Raw genomic sequence first — 16657 nt, 5'->3', positions numbered from 1 at the left:
AATAAAATCTTTAAAAATATATACTTAATTTATTTGAGAGAGAGAGAGAATGAGCAGGAGGAGGGGCAGAAGGAGATGGAGAGAAGCAGATTCCCCATTGAACACAGGGCCTGATGCAGGACCGTATCCCACAACCCCAAGATCATGACCTGAGCCAAAACCAAGAGTCAGATGCTCAACTGACTGAGCAACCCAGGTGCCACTCCATTTGTCTTTTAAAATCTCTTTCAGCAATATTTTATAGTTTTCATTGCACAGGTATTCCTAAGTAGTCTACTTGATGCTCTTGCAAATATATTTTTATAATTTTCTTTTCAGTTCATTGTTTACAGAAATGCAATTGAGTTTTGTGTGTTGACTTTGCAGAATTTATTTTTCAGTTATAACGTGTGTGTGTGTGTGTGTGTGTAATCTTTAGGGTTTCCTAAATGGCCAATAAGATCATCATCTGCAAACAGATAATTTTACTTCTTCCCTCAATTTAGATGCCTTTTATTTCTTTTTCATGCCTGTTTGCTCTGGCTAGAACTTCTAGTACTATCTATGTTGAATAGAAGTGGTGAAAGCAGGCATCCTTCCCTTGTTTCTGATTATAGAGGAAAAGCTTTTAGTCTTTCTCAAATGAGTATGATGTTTACTATCAGTTTATCATATGTGGCTTTTTTTTTCATATATGGCTTTTATTATGTTACAAAACACACAGCACTCCCCACAACACATATCCTCCCCAGTGTCCATTACCCAGCCACCCTATCCCCCCACCCCCACTTCTCCAGCAACCCTCAGTTTGTTTCCTGAGATTGAGTCTCTTACAGTTTTTCTCCCTCTCTGGTTTTGTCTTGTTTCATTTTTCCCCTCTCTTATCCTGTGATCCTCTGCCTTGTTTCTTAAATTCCACATATCAGTGAGATTATATAACTGTCTTTCTCTGATTGACTTACTTTGCCTGCATAAAGCCCTCTGCTTCCATCCATGTCATTGCAAATGACTACCAGAATTTCTTATTTTTATTTTTATCGTTTAGTAAATGATGAAATAAGACAATTACTGGTTATTTCATCTAAAGTTTAAAATAATGTATTTCTAAAACTAAGCTTTGAAATTTCTATTCTGACAAGATTTCTTAGCTCTTCAATGCACCTTACACTTACTTTTTTAAAAATTGATATATAGTTGGTATACAGTGTCAAATCCATTTCAGGCATATAACATAGTGATTCAACAAGTCTGTATATTTTGCTGTGCTCATATGGAGACCGATAGTTACTATCGGTAACTGTTACAATATCATTGACTATATTCCCTGTGCTGTACCGTCCATTCCTGTGACTTCTTCATTCCATACCTGGAAGTCTTTACCTTCCACTTCCCCTTCACCCATTTTGCACCTTCTCACAAGCCTACATTTACTACTTATTTTGATTTCTGAGGTTTGATTCATTTCAGGACTCTGCACTACATGGTCATCTGTCACTCTTTATCTCAGATTACTCAGAAACTGTTTGTTTCTTCTGTCTTCTCTACAGAATTATAAGCTTCAGGAGGACAAAAATCACATGTTCTTCACTTACGTATCTTAATAGTCTGGAACATATTAGACACTTAATAAATATTTTAAAAAATCAGAAATGTCAAATGTGACTGTCATGATGTGATAAATTCCTTGTGCTCCTGAGTATTCTTTATTATAGAATCCATGCAGTGTAGATGCTTTTTGGGGGTATCTGCCAGTCAGCCTCTGAATTGTTTCTTCTTTCCCTCTTCAAATGGTAGATTTGAACTTATGCTTCTGCCTAAGATGGGATAACTGAATTTACCCTCCCATCTAAAAACTAAAATAAGCAAGCAACCAACCAACCAACAAAAGACGTGGCATAAGGTAACAAAGAACAATGATCTTGAGAAGTGTTATCCCCGGGAGATGGGAAATAGATGAGGCAAGTCTTAAGATTTCCCAAGTTTTACTGCTTTGAGAGTGTTTCTAGTCCACAGCTCAGGGAGGGTGAAGATCTCAGGAGGAGCACAGAGGATTCTCTGAGTTGAGAAATTAGACCATTGTGATTAGGATTTGTACCAGAGCGAAGAGAGCTGCAAAGGGAAATCTCCAGAGATCTGTAGGGGAGACCCCCTATAGAATACTGATTATTGTTTACATATAAGGAAACTACCCAAAGGCCATGATAAACCACTGATATAGATTATAAGAAACAGTGCCCAGTGCTCAAAGGGAATAGTACTTTTTCTGAGTCATGGGACCTTGGGGAGAATACTCAGAAAGATTTTTGCCTTCATAGTGCAGAATAAGTTGCCCTAGACTGAGCAATGCCTTGGACCTACCTAACACATCATAAAAGCAAGCCCTGAGAGGCACAGATGGTTTTCACGTAATTTCTAATGGCATCTTGGAACAAAACTTAAGAATATTTTTAGTAGTATAAAAATATCCAGTATCCAGAAGAATAACATTAGCAATGTCTGGCATTTAATCAAAGATTACTAGTCATGCAAAGAAACAGGAACATAATCCTTAATAAGGAGGATAATCATTTGAAACCAATCCAAAACTAACAGACATTGTAACGATAGAAGTCATTAAAACAGGTTACTCTATATGTATTACATGTTGAAAAAAAAAAGGCAAAACAAATGAAAAACAGACCTGGGAGATGGAAAAAAGACCAAAATCGAACTTTGAAAGATGGAAACTGTAATATGAGATGAAAAACACAACCAGCTGGGATTAATGGCAGATTAGACATTGCAGAAGAAAAGACCAAAGAACTTTTTAAAAAAGATTTTATTTATTTGAGAGAGAGAGTGTGTACATGCATGCAAGAAAGAGCATGGTGGAGAGGGGGGCAGAGGGCAATGGAGAAGCAGACTCCCTGCTGAACAGGGAGTCCCACAGGGGGCCATGTCCCAGGACCCCGGGATCATGACCTGAACTGAAGGGAGATGCTTAACTGAAGGCAGACACCTAAGTGACTGAGCTACCCACACGCCTCTAAAAGACTAAGAAACTTTTGAGCATAATAGACATTATCTGAAATAAAATGAGGGTAGGGGGACAAGACTGAGAAAAAGTGAAAAGAAGGTAAGTGAATCATGGACAAATTTAAGTGGCCTGATATAATTTACTTGTAATCTTTGAAAGGGGTAGGAGACAGAAAATAATTTTGAAGGAATAGCCAAAAAAATTACCAAACTTGATGGAAACAATAAATCCATAAATACAAGAAGCTCAGTAAACTCCAAACACTAAGTTACACAGAAGCATATCATAATCACATTATTTCAAATCCATGATGAAGAGAACATCTTAAAAGCAACCAGAGTGGGCCATCTGGCTGGATCAGTTGGTGGAGCATGCAACTTTTTATCTCAGGGCTGTGTTCAAGCCCCATGTTATATGAGAGTGGAGCCTACTTAAATTAAAAAAAAAAAATACATCCAGTGGGAAAATGATACGATACATACAGAGGAATAAAGGCAAAGGTCTTTGACAGCAGATTTTGTCTGAAAATGCAGGTGAGAAAACAAAAGAGCAACATCTTTAAAGTACTCAAATCAAAACAAAAAAACCCCCTAGAATTCTATATCACCAAAAATGTCTTTCAAAAATAAAGGTGAAATAAAAACATTTTGGACATTTTCAGATGTACAAAAGCTAGAAAAATTCATCAAGAGATGGGCTTCCTGGCACCCTATTTGATTGGGCCCAGACTTCCTTAGCTGGGCCAATCCAGATATTCTTCTAGGACCAATATTACACAGTGTGTTAACTAGAATGTATTTTATTTTTGTTATTTTTTAACTGGAATTTAAATAAAAAAAAATATATCCTTGTAGGAATGTGAAACTTGAACTGAGGAAATCCTGTTACTATGTGAAATTGGGGCTTATGTGTAATAGCCCAGGAGAACTGAATAACAAAGGTTTTGAGCACAGAAAACAATTCATGAAATGCAACTTGGAGGCAAGAAGCAGACATTCCGATGGTTTTCAGTGGTCTTCCAATTCCCAGTTGTAGTCATTCTTGAGGCTGAGTTGCAGACCTGCATTTTGAGTCTGTGAGAAGCCACTCCATCATTAGGATAAATTAACCTCTTTTTTTTTTTAAAGATTTTATTTATTTATTATCACAAGTATTACCACAAGATCACAAGTCAGCAGAGAGGCAGACACAGGAGGAAGCAGGCTCCCCACTGAGCAGAAAGCCCAATGCAGGATTCGATCCCAGGACCCCGGGATCATGACCTGAGCCGAAGGCAGAGGCTTTAACCCACTGAGCCATGCAGGCGCTCCCTAAATTTACCTCTTTTTTAACATGTTCTTAGATACTTGTCACCTCCCCCAAAAGATTTATTTTAGTGTAAATGAGATGTCCCATCTAGGCATAAGAGCAGAAAGAGGAGTCCGTTGTGAGGATTTAGCATTTTTAGGCCAGTCATGTATTTAGGATTGTTGTTATGGTTTGCTCAACTGTAAGGTCTTAGATTTCTATTGAGTCATGGAAGGGAAAAGATGCTCTAGCTTTTAAAGCTAGTTTTCTGTCTCACTATCTGGAGTGCCCACACAGCCAGAAATTGTTGAAGAAATGAAGAAAACAGTGGCAAGAGCTTCACCGTGTTGACATAAGAGTCCCAGAGAAGTTAGGGTTTTCTCTATGGACTGTTTGCTTTTCTAACATCCTCCACAAGATGCCCCTATGCTCTGGTTGATATTAGATAAAATCTTTGACTTAAAAAAAAAAATGACTTTTGCCTTTCCATTAATCTCTGGTCTTTTTATTCTTAATGTTTTTTAAAAGATTTATTTATTTATTTATTAGAGATCGAGAGTGGGGGGGAGGGTCAGAGGGAGAAGCAGACTCCCCGCTGAGCAGGGAGCCCAATGCAGGCAGGGCTTGATCCCAGGATCACAACCTGAGCCCATGCAGAAATTTAACCAGCTGAGCCACCCAGGGGTGCCCCTTTTCACTAATGTTTTAAAAAAAATATCAGTGTGATATCCCAGCCTCTGAGTCTGTACCAAATGCTTGTTGTTTTAAGTAAGCTTTGGTTTCCATGTACTCTATATTTCTATCCTAGTCATTAGATATTATTTTCTTTTATTTAACTCAATAGGATCATAAGCATGCTTTTGACCAAATATTTTGCTGCTAAATATCTTAAGTTGACTAGACTTCAATTCAGAATCTTAGAAAATTTAAATCTTTAAACAGTTGCTCTTTTTATCATCTTTAATGTTCTTGTATCTAACAATGTATCTTGTGATTCTTTGTATTTTTCCACCTTTTGGGTGATGTGGCAGTATTAAAGTCTTTTTTGAAGGTTCTGGTGATCCTAAATATCGTTTGGGAGTGTTCTGACCCACTTGGAATGGCTTTTTGCAGTAGAGAGAATGTTTATCCCCAGGGTAACTCTGCTACAGAATTGCCCCGTGTGAATGCTTCGAAACTTCCCACTTACCAGATCTTTTATTACTTGAACACAAGGAACAGTATGTAGCCAAAAAGCAGGGAGGAAGATTGCATTGTTCTTGACTTCCTTGAATTAAGACATTTTATTCATCTAGTGTTTTCTACAGATTGTTTGTCAGTAATATCCTGAACAAGGATTTTACAACAGTTGCTTGCAGGTGTGTTCCTTCTCAGTATGTTTGCTGTAGTGAGAAACAACTTAATCATTTTGTTTAATACAACATGATACTTTTAGATAAAATTTTACTTTATACCTTACCTTTCTTAGGTCTATGGCTCTATTAAATATAGCAGTGTAGTCTTTTTTGGTATTTAAAGATGAACTGTCAGGTCACTGTAAACTTACAGTATACATTTTCAATGTTTGCATTTACTCTATGCCATATATTTTTTAAAGATTTTATTTATTTACTTGACAGAAATCACAAGTAGGCAGAGAGGCAGTTGGGGGTGGAGGGGTGGGGGACAGGCTCCCTGCTGAGCAGAGAGTCCAATGCAGGACTCTATCCCAGGACCCTGAGATCATGACCTGAGCTGGAGGCAGAGGCTTAACACACTGAGCCACCCAGGCACCCCTCATACACCATATTTGTGATTGACAGCAGAATATTTAGGTCATTCGCTTGATCTTTTCAGGTTTGGGTCATTTACAGTAGACATTTTTACCTATCTATTTCAGTTTTGTTTTTTTGTTTTTTAAGATCTATTTATTTTAGAGAGAGCACAAGCAGGGGGAGGGGGAGAGGGAGAGAGAGTCTCAAGCCAGCTCTGAGCTGAGCACAGAGTCCAATGCTGGGCTTGATCTCAAAAGGCTGAGATTGAGACCTGAGCTGAAACCAAGAGTTGAACGCTTAGCTGACTCTACCACCCAGGTGCCCCACCATTTCAGGTTTTTTTTTTTTTTAAATGCAAGTATATGTTTATACAGAAATGAGAAAGAATCACTTAAAGTAAAAAATAAGCAGGGCATGTTTTGTTTGGTGATTGTCAACACTTGAACTTGAGGTTTTGTGATGTTTGTTGAAACTAGACAATTGTGGTAAATGTAGTATTCTTATGTACTTTGGCCTCTAGGAGGCAGCATGATCTAGTAAAATTTCTACATCCTGAATAAGGATCCTTGGTCCTTTGTCATTTTAAGAACTTTTCAGTATGAAAACCTTTGCTCCTTGATTCATAAAGTTATACTGGGAACAAGTAACAACTGATAGTCACAGACTTACAAATGGAGATTGTGATTGTGTTGTTCTCTTTTGTGACTATTTAAAAGAAAAAAGAATTCTGGTCATTGCCGTAGTAGGAGCCTAATGATTGAGAAAACAAAGGAATTAATAATTTTAATGGACAAATACTTATCCATTTGCAGTTCAGTTTTCTTATGGAAATGCTGTGTGAGCATTACTGTCATTAATAGTTTGGGACACTTATTTCTAGGTGGTGTTTTTGCTAAAATACTATGGTAAGTGTTTAAGTATAATTTGATTAAAATTAAAATTACTGGCAAATGTTATGGCTCTCTTATAGCTATTAAATGCTATCTAAAATTGGCTGAAAGAACTACATTATGTTAGTATTTTCATTTTAATTATACTTTCTGGGTGTGATCAAAATGTGTTCATGACATTAAATCTATTGGCTTCAGGAGAACAGGAATTGTGAATGTGTTGTCAGGGGACAATGCGTGAACAGCCATTTTGACCTATTTTTCTTTTCCTGTTTTCATGCCCCCTGAATGATTGCTATTTAGTGACTTGAATGACGGTAATATAGTAGAGGAATAATACCAATGCTTTTCCTAGAATTGCTACTTTTAGGAGAATGTATTCCACTCAAAGTTCAAAAGTTGGTTCATGGGGCAAAGGAACTGGTGGGAAGATTTATTTATAACCTTATTTATGACATTGATATTGTTAATTTCAGTAATTTAGTTTTGGGTCTGTTTCAACCCAAACCTCGAAGTTCATTCACACTCTTTTGACCCTGAATGTACTTAATTCAGAAAGGATTAATCAAATACTGAACGAATTGATAAATGTGAAAGAAAATTAGATTACCGTATATTCTGAAGAAGTCCAGTAGTTCTTTTTCCATAAAAGGATACAGTCCTTTAAAAACAGAAGTCTAAGAAAAATAAAATAAATTACAAAAATGGAAATCTGAGCATAAAATCGGACATTTTCTGTTTGGAATGGTCTGAGGTTTCCATTCCCTTTTTGTATTTCAGTCACAAAGGTCTACAGTCAATGCACTGGGCTGCTTTTTGCATTTTTTTTTTTTAATGTTCGTTTAATGTTTATTGTCTCTGCATTTTCAGGGTGATACTTGGGACAGAATGGAAATGGGATAGCTTGAGCTGGCATAACCTGTATGACTTCTGTAATGAGCCGGCATGTACTTGAAGGAATTAAATCATTTGGAAGTCTTTAGATTTTAAGAAGCAAAATAGAGTTTCTATCTCAACTTTTTATGTATTCTGCGTTAGGTCACTAGAACGTTACTTATAGGAAAATATAGTTTCTATTAAAAAAATTGAGTATTCTATTTCAACATTGTTTAGTTTTTTGTTTTTCTTTTAAATAGAAATCAGAATTATTTTTTTTAAGGATTTTATTTATTTGAGAGGGAGAGAGGGAAGGAAGGACAGCGGGAGAGTGAGAGGGAGAAGCGGGCTCCCTACTGAGCAGGGGGGCCCATGTGGGACTCAGTCCCAGGACCCCAAGATCATGAACCGAGCCTAAGGCAGACACTTAACCAACTGAGCCACCCAGGTACCCTAGAAATCAGAGTTATATGAAAGAAAATAATTGTGAAACATTTGTATTTTTTTTAACATTTTAAAACTTTTATTTATTTATTAACATTTTATTTTTTTATTAAAGAGACAGAGAGTGAGAGAGGGCACAAGTGGGGTGAGGGGCAGAGAGAGAAACAGACTGCCCGCTGAGCAAAGAGCCCAATGCAGGGTGGGATCATGACCTGAGCCGCAGGCAGACGCTTAACTGACTGAGCCACCCAGGTGCCCCAGACATTTTGTATTTTAGCCTAAGTGTATCTAGGGTTATTTTTGTCCATTAAGTTAATTCAGGATTATTACAGCTGAAATAATAATGCTTAAAAGATGTCTAACTCCTCTTAAGATGGGGAATTGTAGTAATAAGATAATTTTTCTTACCATTTACAACTATCCTCATTTCAAAACTCGTCTATCCAGCATGTGACACAAGTATGCATTATAAATATATTGTAGTGTGGGTAGAGTGTAGGGTGAAATTTCTAGTATCTAATTGCTAGGATCTTTTGTAAGAAAACATAACCTATGCTTGGTTTGTCAAATATGGAAAAAAAATGTACTGTTAGAGCATTAGGTGTGCTTCAAGGATAGATTCAAGGGACCCAGCCCTCCAGGGTTGTGTCTTGTGGGTACGTTTTATGTGTGAGTATATACGTACATGTGTGTGGGATGGGCTGTTTTCATTAAAATGGTCAGCTTATTACACATTATTAAAAGCACGACATTGTTATTTGTGCCCAGAACATACAGCATATATGGATAGGATGCAAATTTCAGTGGAGAGCTTAAAGGGACCTTGAAGAGTATCCAGTGCTTTAGTAGTCCATCTCTGCTCCCAGGAGCTGGGGTGAAGACTTCCGCTTTTAAAACTTAATTATCAAATGATTAATAATTAAATTCAGTAAGGACAGGATTGCTTTCCTTCCTATTAGATAATGAATAGCATTTCCTCATTAAAATTTTTTTTAACTCAAAATTTCTTTTAACCTTTATCACTTCTTGCTATCTATCTGTTTGGGAGTATGAACTGAATTCACGGTGAAATCTGTGTAAGTACACATGAATGCAAATTAATGGGAAAAACACAAACAGCCTATTTTTTGTGGCCTTGTTTGCTTGTGGCTGTAATTTTCTTTCTTTCATTCTTTTTCTAATAGGGATAATAGAGTTACATTTTCTGGTAATAAGAGTCCCCTATATGTTATAACACTGAACTTGTTGATAAATCAGTATTTTATCCACAAGAACATGTTTTGCAAAGAGCATTGTGAATTTCAAGTGCTCTATAACCCAGACAATTACTATAGCCAGTGGTCTGGTCTGGTGTTTGTTCTTGATAAGTAAGTCTAAGTCTCCGTTAGAGTATTTTTCACATTATGCTGTAATCTTATTTATTTGATAATTGTGCTGGGAGTCTGGGCCTTTGCAGGCAATGAATGACTGGGTCTTCCTTATTTTCCTCAATGCCTGGTATATAATAGGTAGCCAATAAATGCTTGCTGAATGAGTGAAGGTATGCAAGACCATATGTTAGAAACATCTAACAATGCGGTAGGGCTCCAGAATAAGGCGTGGTGTGGGCATTGGTAAGAGATAAAGCTGGATGTAGATAATATCCTTATCCATATCTTGGGCTTTTTATGCAAGGCCAGAGGGTTTGGATTTACCCTGTAAGGAGTTGTAGGGCCATTGAGGATATCTGAGAAGGGAGTGGGTAACATGATTAGTTTTATAATTTAGAAAGGTAACAGTTTTAAGCCGTGTAGAACATAGACTGGAGGAATTGTATCAAAAGTTGAAGGCCAAGTGCAGTGTAGGGTGTGTATACTTGGAGGTATCTAAGACAATTCAGGTGTTGGGAGAAAATTTTCAAACTTTTGGTTATTTTAAAAAAATCCTTACCGGGAATTATTATATATGTTGAAAAATCGTTATTACATTCTGTTGATAGTGACTTCCTTGTGTGAATGTTATGTTGTCACCTCCCATGTGTTCGGTAAGGCTTCCTGAAAGGAGAATAGCAACTCTGTGACTCAAAGGGGATGGCAGGGCTTTTTAGTCTTTCCTTTTAGTATTTTGCTAAACATTACAGTTCGTATGTACTCGGTTCAGCGGATTTACACAGTGGCTAGCTTTAAACTCTTACAGAATGATACAAGAGTGCAGAAATACTCTTAAGGAAACCACAGTTTGAAGATAAGCCTAACAGTAAAATGCAAGTGAACAATAAGTAAATGGTAGAGCTTACACTCTCCTGTACCTCTGAGTTACATTATGATGCAAAAACAAGGTTTAACCTGATAGGACAAGAAGGTGTCCTATCAGAATTATCACAAAAGATTAAAATCAGAATTATCACAAAGATTGCGGTGCCTGGGTGGCTCAGTGGGTTGGGCCTCTGCCTTCAGCCCGGGTCATAATCTCAGGGTCCTGGGATTGAGCCCCGCATCAGGCTCTCTGCTTGGCAGGGAGACTGCTCCTCCCCGCCACCCCCTGCCTGCCTCTCTGCCTACTTGTGATCTCTCTCTGTTAAATAAATAAATAAAATCTTAAAAAAAAAAAAGTAAGTTGACATCTGGGTGTTCGTCCAGTGTGAGTATGTGCTTGGCTTAAGCTTTATTGTGCTTTGAAATATTAAGTAATACTATGAATCCAGTATTTAAAACTGCTTTTCATTTTATCTTTAAATCCTCTTATTAAAAGTTCTATTTTTGTGTATTCTGTAATATATTAGTGTAGTCATACATGTATAATTTATAAATGCTCATGTTCTGGGGTGCAGAAGCAGAAATTTTAATGGGTTGTATGAAAAAAACTCAAGAAGATTGGTTTAGAGAAAGATGCTGAAAAATTAAGGCAAAGAAGAGTCGGTGATCAGAGGATCTACTTAGATTTTTCCTAGGTACTGTAGACCTTAAGGTGTCCTTTGTATATTTTCTGTGATAAGTTAACATTACTCCCCTGAAATAGATACTGTCATTCTATAGACAGCAAAACTGAGATTCAGAGAAATGGAATACCTTGCCCAAGATCACAGTTACAATATGTATTACAGATTGAGTAGTTCAGCCCAGGTCACTTAAAAATTCATGGGCTTTCTACATATTTTTTCTATTGAATAACTAGGGATTTTTATTTTATTTTTTTTTTTTTTTTTGGAAATTTAAATTTTTTATTTTTTATTTTTTATAAACATATATTTTTATCCCCAGGGGTACATAACTAGGGATTTTTAAATGCTATTAACTGAGAAAAAGAATATAAGTATCCCATTTTTTCCAGTAGATTACTTGTGAATTTTTAATGGAGTTGTGTTTATAGAAACCCTACTTGAAACCTCTAATCCATATACGATGTGTGTTATTCCTGTGTCTGAAGGTCCAACATTTATTCATCATGATCGAAGTCAATATGGATTTATCTAAGTTTTTGTATGATAATAGAATACCCAGTTAGAAAAAAAAATTTTTTCCCTTTGGAATGTCTGTCCTAATTTGAATCAGGAACATATGGGAGGGGGGAACATAAGCACTATTCAAGCAACTAAAACTGATGTAAATACAAAATTTACTGTTGTATTTAATTAAGCCCTTGTCAGATGAAGGCTTTCATGGCTCCTTATGTATCTCCAGGCTTGTAATAAAAGTTCTCAAATGATTTCTTCAGTCTTAGAAGCTAACAAGGTGAAGAAAAATGCCTCAGAGCTTAAGAGGCTTTTACTTAATGAGTTCAGTAATAATATTTCCCTTGATTCATCTATTTCTCTGGTTCTTTTTGATCTCCTTTTGCCAGGTACTTAATTTATTTGCTGTGAATTTATACAACTAGCAGAAATGGAATTTGAGTCCGCATATTTTCACAGAACACTAAGAGGTGCTTCAAAGCAAACAGAAACCTTCCTGGGGGAATTTCAAGAATGTTTTAAATGGAAGTATCTGCTTGTTCCCAATTTATGCCCTCTGCCCTGTGACTATATTTTGTCCTTTTAAAGGTTTTAACTATGCCCTTTTTGTTACGGATTTGGTTTGGTTTCTGCGTGATATCAGGTGGTTAATAACAAGTAAACGCTGCATATCTGTCGTAGGAAAGTTGGTAGAAAAACTACTTTTCCATTCACCGTATGGCAGCCTTAAGTGCCTTCACAGCTTACTCCACGGTTTGCCTTTAATGATGAATGTCAGATATGATAATGCATTACTTCTTTTTCTGCATATTTCTTTTCCATCTATGAGGAGATGACTATATGCTTGTATTTAAAATGAAACTTACTTTTCATCTAAATAGGTTTGCAAGTATTTTTAAAAATAGACAAATCCTGAAGGCAGTTTTGTAAGTGCAGAAATGTTTGGGACTCAACTTAGCTCCCTAAAGCTGCCGCCCCTCCCCGCCTGCCTCCAGTTAGAGAGTATAACTGGGGCCACAATAAAGGAGAGAATCCAACCAACACATGCCAGGTACAGTGCATAGCTGTGTAGTACCCACTACGGAATGTAGTATTTCCATTTTAAGTGGGAGGAAAGTAGGCTTCAGAAAATTTAAATGTGTTTTCAAGGTTATACCCTCAATAACTGACAAAGTGGGGATTGATTTCTGACTGTGGTCCCATTGCTTTACTTTTTCTTGAGAGAGATAACCTATATATATATAAAAGTCTTAGCTTGCTGTCTGTCGCTTGGTAAGTTCTTAATAAATGTAGATTCTCCTTTCTCTTTCTCTGAACTTTTGTACCTTTCACTGAAACAAACAGAAAACCCACAAAGGGCATTGGCTGCTGTTTCCCCTCTTCGGGGGAAGGGACAACTTGATTAAAAGAAAAGAAACATATCCTGATGCTGCTTTATCCCTTTTGGGCTTAGCATGAGGGGACCACTCACAGAGACCTTTTCTTATCTTTTTAACTCTTGTTACTGAAGTACAGTTGACATAAAATATTATATTCTGGTATACAGCACAGTGATTCGACAACTGTGTATTACTCAGTGCTCACTGTAAGTATAGTTACCATCTGTCACATACAATGGTATTACAATATTATTAACTATATTTTCTCTGCTGTACTTTTCATCCCCATGACTTATTTTATAACTGGAAGTTGGTACCTCTTCATCCCCTTCACCTACTTGCCCACCCCCGACAGAGTTTTTCTATTTTGAATATAAATGGGAGCTGACCAAGAGGTGTAGGGAGCTAGAGGCCATTTGACCCCTTAATAATTAGAGTTATTATGAGAGACTATGGACTCTGAAAAACAATCTGAGGTTTGAAGGGCTGGGGGGTGGGAAGTTGGGTGAGCCTGGTGGTGGGTATTAAGGAGGCCACGTTTTGCATGGAGCACTGGGTGTGGTGCATAAACAATGAATTCCGGTACACTGAAAAGAAATTTAAAAAATTAAAAATTTAAAAAATAGGGTTATTAAGGAAGGGTTTGTTTGAAGATTTTTTTTTTTTTTAATGAGTAAGCGTTTCAGGAGCTTAGCTTTGCATATAAGGCCAGACAGCTCCTGTTGCAAAGAAAGAAGTAAGAGGGCGTTTTGACAAGTTTAGGTTCTCAAACTTAGATATATTAAGTAGTGGTGAGTCTCATCAGGACCCTTGGGTGTTTGCAAAAGGTCCATGCAGTGCCATTCATATAGGCTAGCTTGTGAATGCCCTGTCGGGACCTCAGAGCTATATAGCACAGTGGTCTTGACTCTGATAGATGGGTAATTTCCGAATAGAGATCATTTCTATTTGTACGGGTGTTTAAGTCTCTTTAAAAATCCCATCTCTGTGTTTTACCATTTAAACAAATGGTAACAAATACAGTGGCTTCTCAATTGATGGCTCCTCTGAAAGTGAAGTTTGTCCTAATGAAGACAGGCTTTGTGAGGTATGTGGCATCTGAAGACTAGGGTCCAAGGGAAAGGCTCCGTCTCAGCAGGGGCTGAGAAAAAAAAACTTGCTTGGCTGTGGAAAAGGCGCTTGAACACAGGGAGTCTGCACTTGCTCTGGTCATGTGAATCCTTGCTGCCACTAGGTGGCAGGACAGGCAAGAATCCTAGGGCGACCTAGAAAGTTAGGAAGCCAGGTCAGCCCTACCTGCGGGGAGGGTGGGGGGTGGGGGGAGTGGCATAGCCAGTCAGGATGCCACAGGGAAAAAAATTATGCCCTAGGGTTTATGTCTTTGCTACTTATTTTAATTCTGTTAATTCTGAGGAAGTTTCTGGTGATGGGATTTATTACTTAGAATATGTCTTTTAACGGTATGAATCATAAAATCTTTGCTGTCAAAACCTTGCAAAGTTCTGTGATCAGGGAGTTAAGGCACAATTATACTTATTTTATAGACACACAAATAGAGGTCCATGGAGAAGTCGGCTTTCCAAGATCTTACAGCAAGTCACTGGCTGTTCTTACTCATCGAGTTCCAGTTCTGTGCCAAGTAAGCTGTTGTTTTAAGTGCTATTTATGGAAAAATCTAGAGATGGGAGGATGTTCTAAATTGTACCTTCTGGTTATCCATAACCCTAAAGGTAGGCCCTGTCCTACCCAAACCAGGCACTGCTGGTCCATGGGTGGTAATGACCAAACTTGTCAGTCCTGTGACTACAAGAAAATGACCTTCATTAGGTAATTACTTAAAATGCAGAACTGTGAAGTGTAGCTACCACACCATGATACTAACAGGATTGGGGGGATTAAAGGAGGAAATCTATATGTGTGCCTAGAATATAATCTAACACCATACCTAGAATTAGTAAAGTTTTTTTTCCCTCTGTACCTGCCCTCTCCCTCATGATTTGCTCCGTATCTGCCTCTTGACTTGAAGATATTTGGACCTATTAATGATCAGTTGGACCAATGTGCTAAAGGAGGAGGGAGAACTTTCTTCTTAACAGTACAGCCTTTTAAACTGTCTTTGTGATAGCAATGAACTTTTAAAAAATAGTGTTACCATCAGTTACTTATTTTCAAAAGGAGAGCAGTCAGTCACTGTGCTTTTGAATAGTGGTTTTCAAGCTTATGAACCACAACCCCGTATGACACCATGTTTGTGTGGAATAAAACTTATCCTTTCTGTGTGCACATGTAACTCTCTTTTTTCTGTCAGACCCACTAATGGAATGAGACTGCAGTTTGAAAAATCTTATGACTTAGTGATAAAGATGGTAAGAAAACAAAACATTCTTTTTTGGCAGATTGGCAACATCCAGGGCCAAATTCAAAGTGAGAAAGTGTTGGAAGGTCGGGGAGAGACAGTAAAGTATCTCCCAAATGGAGAGGGCACTTTGAGATGGGAAAATACAGCCAGCCCCCTTGTAGAGTTGACACAGAGCTTTATTTGAGGTGCCTGATGGATATGGGGGATCGGGTAGAGGGGGATCCTTGGCAGCCGCATAGCTGTTCTCACAAAGTCCAGCCCTTAGTCCACAGACTTTATAGAGCGAGGGGACACACAGAAGGGCACTGTAGTAGGATCAAAGGGTTCGCATGCACCTCAAAGGGCTTGTATGCACTTACTTGACAGCTACCCTTTAATTAGATCTGGTGGCATCACCTGTGCATCAAGAAAGAAAGACTGTGTTATCTCTAACAGATTCATGAGAGGCCAAAATAAAGACTTCCCCATCCTGGCCTTGGTGGGCATCTCTAAGGTATATATATTAATCTCCAAGGGACCCAGGACACGTAACCCCAGGAGAGGTCATTGAGCAAATATGAACAAGATGGAGGCCCAAGATGGAGTCAGTATTGTCAGCACTCCTACAGAAGAGGAACGTGAAACATGCACGTTTGGGCCGTAGACCTTGGAGCTTCAGATGGGGCATTGTCTTTTGTATCCGCTTTCCCTACACGTACTCGTGCCAGAGGTATGATTAAAGGCAGTGAGAACGGAAAGAAAACGCAACATAGGTGCTGTGAATCACAGCTAACAGTCTTGCTTAAACTTTTACTCCCCCTGTATTTCTTCTGTGGGTAGGTTTTAAACTTATCTTGCAGTTCTTGGATCAGCGGACTTGTGTTAAATCACATCACCTAGCAAATCCACTTGAGACAGCTAGGAAATCCAGGTGTGAATGAAATAGACTGCGGCCGCGGCTGCTGATGGAGGAGAGCAGCAGTGTTGACTGTTGCTGCCTTGTTCGCAATGTGGGGTGTGTGTGGCCTCATTTGCTCCTCATCATCTTGTGAGAGAAAAGATGAAATTGTCTTCTTTGTTCAGTGTGACCACCAGCACCAAAAGCAAACAAAGCGCAGGGATCTACAAGGTTAGCCAGCTTCTCAAAGTCACGGAGCTAGTAGAAGAGATGCTAGGAAAAAGCGTCAATCCAGGTCTGCCTTACTACCAAAAATCTGGATACCAAAACCTTCTGTGATATGAGTTTGGAAATGTCAATGTCAAG

The 16657-nt window shown here is 38.0% G+C and overlaps 1 protein-coding gene across 1 annotated transcript in view; it reads left to right on the top strand.

The window, feature by feature from the left end:
• Nucleotides 1–16657, top strand: part of FGD4 (FYVE, RhoGEF and PH domain containing 4) — a 220411-nt gene that overhangs the window by 34209 nt on the left and 169545 nt on the right. The window contains 2 exon segments of the mRNA XM_047740878.1: nucleotides 14600–14635; nucleotides 14638–14694. Of these exon segments, the coding sequence (XP_047596834.1) occupies nucleotides 14600–14635; nucleotides 14638–14694 (93 nt within the window).

This window comes from Lutra lutra, chromosome 8 (assembly GCF_902655055.1).
Source record: "Lutra lutra chromosome 8, mLutLut1.2, whole genome shotgun sequence".
In the NCBI taxonomy this organism is placed as follows: Eukaryota; Metazoa; Chordata; class Mammalia; order Carnivora; family Mustelidae; genus Lutra; species Lutra lutra.
Note: the sequence above shows the minus strand (reverse complement) of the source record. Positions and strands in the feature narration are given on the sequence as shown.